This window comes from Hyla sarda, chromosome 4 (assembly GCF_029499605.1).
Source record: "Hyla sarda isolate aHylSar1 chromosome 4, aHylSar1.hap1, whole genome shotgun sequence".
Lineage (NCBI taxonomy): Eukaryota > Metazoa > Chordata > Amphibia > Anura > Hylidae > Hyla > Hyla sarda.
Genome location: NC_079192.1, coordinates 81,951,722 through 81,964,059, shown reverse-complemented (window position 1 = coordinate 81,964,059; position 12,338 = coordinate 81,951,722). Strand labels below are relative to the sequence as shown.

The following is a 12,338-nucleotide window of genomic DNA, read 5'->3' as shown; positions in this document are numbered from 1 at the left end:
AGCAGGACCAAGGATGTACTCATACGTCCTTGGTCCTTAAGGAGTTAATCTTTTCAATTGTGAGGCGCTATGGTCTCTTCAAGCTGTTGCCACCTCCAAGCTGGGTCATTCAGCTACTTTATGGTCTCCTCATGCTGCTGCCACCTCCATGCTCTGTCATTCAGCCACTATATGGTCTGCTCTTGCTGCCGCCACCTCCAGGCTGTGTCATTCAGCCACTATATGATCTCCTCATGCTTCTGCCACCTCCACGCGGTGTCACTGAACCCTGATGTGGTCTCCTCATGCTGCTGGCACATTAAATAAAACTTTTTAGGTTCATCTATTTGAAATTTTCAATTTAAATGTTAAAAAATATCTTTAATCTTTTTCAATTGTGAGGCCCTATGGTCTTGTCAGGCTGTTGCCACCTCCAGGCTGGATCATTCAGCCACTAAATGGTCTCTTCTTGCTGATGCCAACTCCAGGCTGTGTCATTCAACCACTATATGGTCTCCTCATGCTGTTGCCAACTCCGGGCTGTGTCAGCCACTTTATGGTCTGCTCTTGCTTCCACCAACTCCAGGCTGTTTCTTTCAGCCACTATATGATCTCCTCGTGCTGCCTCCACCTCCACGCTGTGTCATTCAGCCACTGTATGGACTCCTCATGCTGCCGCCAACTCCAGCCTGTGTCATTCAGCCACTATATGGTATCCTCATGCTGCCGCCAACTCAAGGCTGTTTCATTCGACCACTCTATGGTCTGCTCTTGCTGCCACCAACTCCAGGCTGTGTCATTCAGCCACTATATTGTCTGCTCTTGCTGCCGCCGACAACAGGCTGTGTCATTCAGCCACTCTATGTTCTCCTCATGCTTTCGCCCCCTCCAGGCTGTGTCACCGTACCACCAAGTGGTCTCCTCTTGCTGCTGGCACATTAAATAAAACTTTTTAGGTTCATCTATTTGAAATCTTCAATTTAAATGTTAAAAAATATCTTTAATCTTTTCAATTGTGAGGCCCTATGGTCTATTCAGGCTGTTGCCACCACCACGCTGTGTCATTCAGCCACTTAATGGTCTCCTCATTCTGCCGCCAACTCTGGGCTGTGTAATTCAGCCACTTTATGATCTCCTCATGCTGCCGCTTACTCCAGGCTGTGTCATTCAGCAGCTCTATGGTCTGCTCTTGCTGCCGCCAACTCCGGGCTGTGCCATTTAGCCACTATATGGTCTCCTCATGCTGCCGCCAACTACAGGCTGTGTCATTCAGCCACTATATGGTCTCCTCATGCTTTTGCCACCTCCGCGCTGTGTCACTGTTTCGCCATGTGGTCTCCTCATGCTGCTGGTACATTAAATAAAACTTTTTTAGGTTCATCTATTTGAAATCTTCAATTTAAATGTTAGAACATATGTTTAATCTTTTCAATTGTGAGGCCCTATGGTCTCTTCAGGCTCCAGGCTGGGTAATTCAGCTACTTTATGGTCTCCACAAGCTGCCACCACCTCCACGCTGTGTCATTCAGCCACTATATGGTCTCCTCATGCTGCTGCCACCTCTACGCTGTGTCATTCAGGCACTATATGGTCTCCTCATGCTGCTGCCACCTCCACGCTGTGTCATTCAGCCACTGTATGGTCTCCTCATACTGCCGACACCTCCAGGCTCTGTCCTTGTGCCGCTCTGTGACAGTGAATCTAATAGTGACGCCTCTAATCTGCCTGTCATACTGAATAACAGCATTAGTTTACTAACCCAGCACACACGCCATGCGTGTTACAGCAAGACAAAGTGTTCTACACCCCTGTTCATCGCAAACAAATTCAAACCGAATTTTTTGGGAAAATTTGAAGAATCGTCAGAATCAAATTTTTCAATCATGTGCTCAAAAACGTGCTCTAGTCATATGTCTACGCATCTGCTTGTAATTCCACATTCCTAGTAATTTATTTACTGCTGGGAAATAAAGTAACTAAGTATATATATATAATATTACATACGCTGACGTTCAATAGATCTTTACTCTCCCAAGTGCCACTGAATTATGGCAAAAGCCTGGCCACTGCTTTTTACTATTAAAGCTGTAGTTCGGGGAACTGAACTTATCAGACACTTATCCCCTATCTACAGGAATGTAGGATACGTGTCTGATCATGGGATCTCCAACAGCTGGAACCCCCCGCAATATCCCGTATGGGGCCCGTGTACTTACCTGTTCACGGATCGCTCTGGCCCCCATCTTCCTGGATTAGTGCAAATGATGGCCCATTCAGCCAATCACCAGCTATGGCAGGACATTGCTGCAGCTGGTGATTGGCTGATTCGTCATCCCTGGGAAGGTGTTGGCCGAATCGCACTAAGGACAGATAAGTAGACAGGACCCCATACATGAGATCCTGTGGATAGGCGATAAGTGTCTCATATGTTCAGTTCCCCAGACTACCACTTTGCGCCAGGCAATCATCTGGCGTCGGGTAAAGTTGGCCACTGCTTGGAACTTTTCAGCCAGGCAGCCATGTATTGTAGGGTAAACCTGGCCATTTCACTACTCCAGATGCCTTGAGATTAAAGGGGAATAATGTAAAAAATCCTTTGAAAAGAGTCCCACATTTTGTAAATGTAAGCACTGTGAAACAGAGGTTTCCAAGATTGGAGCAGCAGCCCAGCATAGAGTGCGGGTGCTGCACGGAAATCGTGGGGGGTCCCAGCAGTGCGCACCCCTTGTTCTGACATCTTATCCCCTATCCTTTGGATAGGGGATAAGATGCCTTTGGCCGGAATACCCCTACTTACTTTTATTGTAGCTGTCATGAAAATTGCCCTTTCCAGTCCTTTCATAACTCAGAGCCTCAATTTTTTTTAGTTACAGAACCAGTTAGAAGAATATCATTAAAAATAGACTCATGTTTTTCTCCAGATGAATTCTGATTCTTTACTTAAAAGGTGTGGTTGATATACATGTCTGAACAGTTGCATTCAGCGACGTCACATTACTGTACTTTTAAAGAAGTTCACAGAAATAAAAATCACCATCTTTGTTCAAAGTCATATGATCGGAAACTTAGTTGGGGGTAAGAATGTGTATGGGTGAGCATCTCTGTAACATTTTGTGATATATGTCTCAAATAGTCATAAAGTAATTTGTCAGCAATATACATTTTACAGAATAAAGGCTGATTTCATTACATTCATGGTTTAATATTTATTTTTCCAAAAGAGAAACAACCTTGCAGTCAGACAGTCAGTTTCTTTCATCATTCGTAATTTCCCAACTATGTGACATCTGTGTTAAACTTGAAAACGATTGATACACGGAAACGTTATTTATTTGGTAATACTGTCATAGGGATAAAACTCAAAATGGCTTACATATCATAGCTGTTCTCCATTATAACCAAGAGTTGACGATTCTGAACATGAGGCCTCTCTCTATTTACTCAGAATCCCAAAAAAGGATATATGGAAATGGGTTTTCTAAAATGGACAACCCCCAACCAAAGGTCATCCCCTATGAGCATATTGATCAATAGAATCTGTAAGGCTGTATCTTTAATAATTTGTTATAAAATCTATCTGCAGGAGACCTCTCACCTGTCCACCTATAGGTTTTTTTCTTTTTATAGAGTCTGCTATGCAGTTGACCTCATGTACAGTATAAGCTCAACCTCTGCAAATTGCAAGCAAAGGTAAAGCAGCCGAAATATTCTGTTTTCTTTAAAGGAAAATGGTCAGCCTGTTCACCCACACTAAACCAAATACACTGGGCTATAGTGTGGGTGAACAGGAGTCCGTTGAGGGGTCACTGACTAAAATATGTACCTTAGGTCTGCAGGTACTTCCCACTGAGGAACCACTTCTATATTCTCTGAATTGCTCACTGGAGGTGGGCCCCATCAGGTTAAATTTGCATATTCATTATCGCTGGTCATATGAGAGCTCAGATGGCAAATGCGCTCATGTGACCAGCGACTCTATGTCAGTAAAACGGGGAGTCATAGACAATGCGCCAATGGGGTCCCACCTCCAGCGCGAAAATCAGAGAAGATAGAAGCGGGTCATCAGTGGGACACATCTCCAGACCTAAGGTACATATTTTAGTCAGTGACCCCTCATCAGACTCCTGTTCACCTACACTATAACTCAGTGTATTGGGTTTAGTGTGGGTGAACAGGATGACCGCTTTCCTTTAACAGGAGTCATAGTCTCATAGGTTAAAAATAGTCTTTTTTTATAGTAGATGTAAATATTAGTGTGAAGGCAGCAAACTAATATAAGCTGACAAGTTAATTTACCGTAGGTACTGGGCATGTAAAACAAATGGAACACAAGATATTTGTCTAATTTACTATAATATAGTCAGACTTTGAAATTGGAGTTTAAATTGGAATGTCTTATTGTTTCCAACAGAATCCCTGATATAACTAAGTGTTGTGTTATTTATTTATATACACACACCGCATTCTCATCTACTCAACATCTACTCTGTCTGTCTTTACCGGAATATCATTACTAGGGAAGGAAAGGGTTAACCGAATAATCATTTACCGAAGGCAACATTTGCTCTTGTGTCGTGCTGCTTTGGAATCTGGATTCTGGCCACCACAGAATGATATTAGGCTAGCATTTATTCTGATTACATTGCAAATTGTATTGCCCAGCTACCCGTCAAGTCGTATCAGAACTAAGTGGGGGCTGACAATTCAATTTCCTGTGCCCTTTGCCCCAACAGCTTGCTCTGAGAGCCAAGTGTACAAGTTATCAATCTTCCCCGGCTGGCTCCCTGACATTCATCGGCCCTCAAGACACAGACATCATTGTTAAAACAGAGCATGTGGTTCTGAGGTTGCATGCAGGGACATTGTGCACAGGGCAGGTTAGGGAAAACAACCACTGACTAGACGACATGACAGTGAACTCTAGAAAAGAATCCTATGTACACGGCACTTCAGAAAGCTGACTATGTAAAGCGATATTCCCTTCCCAAACACTAGAAGCATGTCCATAAGATATACCATCCATGTTTGATAGATGTAGGTTCCATCTCTGCGCTTAACTCCTGAGTGTTCCTACAATTGACCCATGTCCCTCTGTCCCTTTGCTGTAATGTCCCCACTTTGATGTAATGTTTTTTGACACGAGCAGAGAGTTTTGCATTAATTTCACATTGTTCTGTAAACACTATCTATATGGCTTCTAAGTGTACATTAGAACCCGAATATGCACATACTTTTTTAAACATTTTGTGCAATTTGGATCATCATATTGTCATATGCAGATGAATTGTTTAGTAATATTTTAACTGAAATAATAGGCAGGCATACGGAAAAGCATGTAAAAGTAAACTGTGACCCGTGAGCGTCCATCCAGAAAGTTGGGTGGTATGCCTCTGAGGCTTGCACCTATGTCTATAATGAGTCCACCCAGCTCTGTCTGGCCAGCTTGCCAGGATCTCTAAAAATGGGCGAGATGGGCTGTTATATGTAATTTGTTTATACTTTAATGGGAGTTGTATAAACAGCTTGAAGTGCTATTTTAGCACCATATGTAATACAAGGGACCTTTGACATGTGAAAGGATTTGATTGGTTGGTCTCATTGCTTAAACACTCACCTATCATTGAAAATAGCAGGACCACTAGGGGTCCCCATACTGTCCAGAACATAATCCTGTCCAGCTGCAGCATGGGACTAGCAGAGTGGGACTAGCACTCCTCTGTGCTCACTCCTGTCCTATCAGACTGCAGCATGAAAACAGAGAGGGTGGGGGGTTAAAGAGCAGCCTGCAGTTATAGGATGAAGAGACCCAGCAAAGCACAGCAGATTCAGGGAGGAGTGGATGCATGGTAAGTGAAGGTGGGCTCTGTGCTTGCCTCGGACATGCCCCTTGCTGAGCAGTGGATTTCAGAATGAGTGAACAGCAAATCAGAAGAATTTGTGAGTCAAATACAGAAGCTAGGCATATAAAAAAGACATGCAAATAATCTGCATGAGCTAGTGAGTAACATATATAACAATATTTTTTTTCTGTAATATAAAGGTACGCTATAATAAAAAGGCTTATATTTCACTGTGTAGATAAAATATATAAAAGAGAGTATATGGAGCTCACACTAAAGGGTCACGAGGTTAACTGGATTCCATCACTCAAGGAATATAATGGAAAAAATATAGAAACAAAGAGGTCAGTCCTCAGTGTCTCACCCACATCTGTGAGTATGTAATGGATATCTGGTGTAAATAATGAAGCCAGTTACAATTAATACACTATTTAATATACAGTAATAAAATGTTAATAAAAAATTTCTCTAAAAGTTACGCCTCCGCAGGGCCCTTGCGGTAAATAGGCTCACTTAAAGGGGTATTCCAGGCAAAAACTTTTTTAGATATATCAACTGGCTCCAGAAAGTTAAACAGATTTGTACATTACTTCTATTAAAAAATCTTAATCCTTTCAGTACTTATGAGCTTCTGAAGTTAAGGTTGTTCTTTTCTGTCTAAGTGCTCTCTGATAATAATAATAATAATAATAATAATAATAATAATAATAATAATAATGAAAATAAAAATAAAGATTAAAAATAAGATAAAAATAAAAACAAAATACAGATGAAAATAAAAATAAACATGAAAATAAACATCAACATAAAAATAAAAGAATAGAAGTAAAAAATAAAAATGAAAATAAAAGATAAATAAATGTGAAAAATAAATAAAAATAATAAAAATAAATATGACTAAAAATAAAAAATAAATAAAAATGAAAATGAAAATAAAAATACATTAAAAAAAATGAAAAATAAAAATATAAAAATGAAAATAAAGATACATAAAGGAAGGATGGTCTAGCGTTGGGATAGGGATCGCATTGAGGAGACGTCCCAATGTATCATAACAGGGCGAATCCTTAATGGGAGACCCATCCCTTTATAAAAACCCAAATATTTCTAGACTTGCATTTAACCCCTTCGGTTCCAAATTTTCAAATTCATAAATCCTCTGTGTTTCTATCTTTGACATCCTTGGCAGATAGCTCCCACCCCGCCAATCTTCCTTCACAGTCTGAATGCCAACAAATGTCAGACTGGCCGGGTCTTTATTGTGTACCTGGGTAAAGTGTAAGGATAAAGGGTGTTTCAAAAACCCTTTTTTTATATTATTTATATGTTCTGCTATCCTGACTTTCAATAATTCTTCCCACATATTGTCTCTTACACCCACATTCCAGTACATAAATGACCCCCTTTGAATAACATGTTATGAGCTAATTGATTTCCCATTTGAACGAGCCAGAGGTCGATTTGACTTCCGTTGTTTTCTTGTGTCCCTTCGTAATCATACAGTTAGGACACGAGCCACAACGGAAGAAACCTTTTGTGGTTAACCAAGTGGATGAAACCGCTCTCCCTTTAGGTTTCATCACTGTTGGTGCTACCGCTATACCAAGATTTGGGGCTTTAGTATATACTATCAAAGGTCTGTCTGGTAATGTATACCCCATTAGTTTATCCTGCTTGATTATATGCCAGTGTCTAGAAAAGATCTTTTCAACCTGTTTGTATTCTTTATTAAAAGGTAATATAATTTTTGTCTGTTGTCCCTCCATTGTAATTTTGTTTTCTCGGGGTTCAAAAAAGGTATTTCTGTCCAACCGAACATGTTCTAATGATTTTTTGATTGTCTCTAGAGAATATTCTTTCTCTAAAAATTGTGCTGTTAATGTCTTCGCCTCCTGTTGGAATTGGACTTCCTCCGTACAGTTACGCTCTGTTCTTTTATTTTTATGTTGATGTTTCTTTTCATTTTTATTTTTATTTTCATCTGTATTTTATTTTTATTTTAAGTTTATTTTTTTATCTTATTTTTAATTTTTATTTTTATTTTCATTATTATTATCTCCAATCATTTATTTGACTGTTATTTTCCTGTCAATACTTTACAACTAGAGAAGATTTTCAATTGGTATCTTATGATAAATATATTTAAAAACCATTAACCTGTATTCACATGGTGCTATTGGCCTTTTGGTCAATGGATTTCTGTTTCCCATTTTGGATGTTGGACCATATAGATCCAGATCATATTTTCATAGGATTAGTGAAACCACACAGGTGGATTAATTATAAAAGTATAAAAAAAGCCAGGATTATAGGGCAAGGCATTCAGTTCTTTGTATGTACCACTGAGGAAGGGGTCAGGACACCATCCATAGATACCCCGAAACGCGTTTGGTATTGCTACAAGTTCATATTAGATGCGGTTCACCTGCGGATTTATTATATTTTGCTATATAGAGAGATCATATTGGAATGATTGTCCGCCCGTGTCTATTATGTCCGGGACATTGAGGATTCAAGGACTATAACTTTCATTATTAGAAGGACTACTACTACCAGCAGACCTGTTTGTGATCCATCAGCAACCAACTGTGATTTTGTTATCCAGCGTCAATTACTGGACTCAACAACCACGTCCTCCAGGCCACTCTGCAACCTCCCGTCCGAAGCCAGGGTAAATTCCAACTTGCAGGACATACCGGGATCGAGTGCATTTGAGGTCAGCTGACCTGCAATCAGCTGACCGATTACATCACACGCCGCTGCCTCTACACGCCGCTTTCATCAGGCAGTATCCATCTTCACGCCAAAGCGAGCACTGTTACCATCTGCAGGCAACGGTACTAGACTGTGAGAAGAGGCTTGACTCCATTACTGGTTGTCGCCACCTTCAGTCGAAAAGTCACCATCCCATGGAGTCACATCTCGAGACCCTGTGAACATCTGAGCAAAGGGCGGTGAGTGGCATTGAGACACTCTCAATTTAAAGATCCAGTGTCTGCTGGGAATAATATTGTTATATCAAATTTGGACATATGATTTATCCACAGGATTGGAAACATTAGGAATTAATTGGATTCTGCATTATATTATATTTTTTTCAGGACTTTATTTTTGCAGGTTATTCCACCACAGGACTTTATTTTCACAGGCTATTCCACTACAGGACTTTATTTATATTTATATTTTTTGGCAATATTATTATTATTTTTTACAAGTCTATTTTTATGTATTTTCTTTGCATGATTTTTACATGTAACAATTTACATAAGGGTGAACCGCAGTAATATATCAGATCACCATTTCTATAAAGAATTGTACTAATATATTCTCTTAAGTGAGCCTATTTACCGCAAGGGCCCTGCGGAGGCGTAACTTTTAGAGAAATGTTTTATTAACATTTTATTACTGTATATTAAATAGTGTATTAATTATAACTGGCTTCATTATTTACACCAGATATCCATTACATACTCTCAGATGTGGGTGAGACACTGAGGACTGACCTCTTTGTTTCTAGATAAAGTATATGCCCAGAACCTTATTGACTAGCGCTATCTAGCCATGTTCTTATTCACACCCATGTTTTTTGCTGACAGCTCCGCTTTAAAAATAGAAGTTATTTTGCATGTAAGGGGGCCATGTTGAACTGTCTGAATATGTTGAGATGTGTACAGTAAAAGTCTGGTGCATTTATAACACCGCTATAGCTGCCATTATTTATATGCGATTCCAAAGCACATCCCCAAAATTGACAGATCAATAGCTTCTCTACTATTTCATAAAAAGTAATAAAAATAAAAATACTCATTGGGGGAGATATATCATTGCTTTTAGAGCATTTTTTGTCTATGTTTTGGCGCAGTTAAGGCGCAAGCAGCATATTTAATGACTTTTATGCGTATTTTGATATAGACAGTTTCACTCTTTTTGCCTACCTGTAGAACTTTTTATTTATCATTTGTGACTTTTGTCAAAAGTCGCTATTTTGTGTGCAAATGTACTTTTTTAGGCGCAAAGCTACACCACCTACCAGTAGGCGTGAGAATAATTTCTACCTTCTGCAATTTATCCTTTAACCTCTTGTGGACGACAGCGTCCCACTCCCCTTCTATGACACGCACTCAGGAGTCATCTCTAATGCCAGACATCACCGATCAAGGTGATGCCTGGCTTTAACCCCTTAACCCCTTAAGGACCAAGGGCGTACAGGTACGCCCTTGGTCCTGCTTTCCTGATATAACGTGGGGTTACACAGTAACCCCGCGTCATATCACGGCGGGCCCGGCGTCATAGTGAAGCCGGGACCCGCCTCTAATAGCGTGCAGTGCCGATTGCGGCGCCGCGCGCTATTAACCCTTTAGCTGCGCGCTCAGAGCTGAGCCGCGCGGCTAAAAGTGAAAGTGAAAGTTGCCGGCTAGCTCAGGGAAAAATAAAAAAGTTATAGGGGTCAGAAGATGACAATTTTAAACGTATTAATTTTCCTGCATGTAGTTATGATTTTTTCCAGAAGTCCGACAAAATCAAACCTATATAAGTAGGGTATCATTTTAATCGTATGGACCTGCAGAATAAAGATAAGTTGTCATTTTTACCGAAAAATGTACTACGTAGAAACGGAAGCCCCCAAAAGTTACAAAACTGCGTTTTTTTTTTCAATTTTGTCGCACAATGATTTTTTTTCCGTTTCACCGTAGATTTTTGGGCACAATGACTGACGTCATTACAAAGTAGAATTGGTGGCGCAAAAAATAAGCCATCATATGGATTTTTAGGTGCAAAATTGAAAGAGTTACGATTTTTTAAAGGCAAGTATCAAAAAACGAAAATGCAAAAACGGAAAACCCCCCCGGTCCTTAAGGGGTTAAAGACCGCAATCAAATTTGATTGTAGCGTCTGGAATGCAAGTAAAAATGTCAGCCGGCAGCTCTGTGGAAGTAAGTAAAAACACCTAACCTGCCAAATTCAGACCCGGGAAAGTGTCTACTTCCCTCCCTCCCAAGTGTCTAGAAAAAGTGTATGTGGTAGAGTTTTTCCCACCACAGCAGAACTGCGCAAAATTCAATATCCTGCTGCACCTTCTTGATAAATAAGATGCACGCTAGTCAAACCCACCACCCAAATAATTGTGGCAAAATAGCTCTACCGTAGACATTCTTTACTAAATCTGGGCCATTTTATTTCATTTATACCTTATGTTGAATATGCATGGTGCACTGGTCTCGGTCCTGAATGGCATTCACACAAAACACATAGGGGGAGAGTTGTTGAGTTGCCCATAGCAACCAATCAAATCGCTTCTTTCGTTTTTCACAGGCCTTTCCAAAAATGAAATTGATCTGATTGGTTGCTATGGGCAACTCAGTAACTTTTCCTCTGGACAGGTTTTGATAAATCTCCCCTATAGGGACTCTCTTCTTCTGAGCTGAGTTTAATAAGCAATACTATAGTAGAAAGTGTTAGGAACATGTAAAACATACTGTAGCTATAATAACTCAAAATGTTTTACATTAAAAAACTACATAAATAAAAAAATAAACTGCAGAGAACAGCAAAGAGTAAAAAGGAATTAAAAGAAATAAATACTTGAGGCAATCTTTCTAATCTTCCTAATGCCGTGTTTCCCAACCGGGGGGTCTCCAGCTGTTGCAAAACTACAACTCTCAGCATGTCCGCACAGCCGTTGGCTGTCCGGGCATGCTGGGAGTTGTAGTTTTGAAACAGCTGGAGGCACCCTGGTTGGGAACCACTGCTCTACCGCACTGATCCTCCTGGGCTGCAAGGTTATGTCAAACATCTTGAGACATTTTGCACCTTTTTTTTTGTTTTTTCAGATTTTCTTTCTAAAATTGACAAAGATAATAAAATCTTTGCTACTTTTGAGATTTGGGCCAACATTAGCACTATTTATTTAATTTGCCACGTTTTACACTATACTTTGTGACAAAACTGGCATAAAACAGCAAAATAAATGTCTGCATACAGGTAATCCCAGACAGCTACAGCAACGCTGAGGTCGGTGCTATAAAGGTCATGTAATCCGTTGCAGAATTAATTGTTCTTTTTTGTTGAACCTACGGAAGCTCATGTGTTTGATGTCAATGTCATTTTGAAGAATGAAGACTTATGGTTTGAGTGTGGTGTAGCTACAAGGTGGGGTGTGCAGAGGTTGATATGCTATAAGTGTTTGAGATTGAAATAAATCCAAGTTAAATAGAATAATCAACATAAATTATTCATAAATCCTAAAGAATCAACAGACCCTACCCACTTCTAGTTGTAATATATATATATATATATATATATATATATATATATACCGTATTTATTGGCGTATAACACACACTTTTTAGGCTAAAATTTTTAGCCTAAAGTCTATGTGCGTGTTATATGCCGATACACCCCCAGGAAAGGCAGGGGTAGAGAGGCCTTCGCTGCCCGCTTCTCTCCCCCTGCCTTTCCTGGGGTCTAGAGCCCTACTGCCGGCCCTTCTCTCCCCCTGGCTATCGGCGCCGCTGCCCG

General features: G+C 40.1%; 1 protein-coding gene across 1 annotated transcript in view; it reads right to left on the bottom strand.

Annotated features, from left to right (window-relative positions):
* Positions 1-11,080, bottom strand: part of LOC130366846 (uncharacterized) — a 50,505-nt gene extending 39,425 nt beyond the window's left edge. The window contains exon 1 of the mRNA XM_056569226.1: positions 11,009-11,080. Within this exon, the coding sequence (XP_056425201.1) occupies positions 11,009-11,026 (18 nt within the window). The 5' untranslated portion in view covers positions 11,027-11,080. The remainder of the gene's footprint in view (positions 1-11,008) is intronic.
* Positions 11,081-12,338: the final 1,258 nt, after the last annotated feature.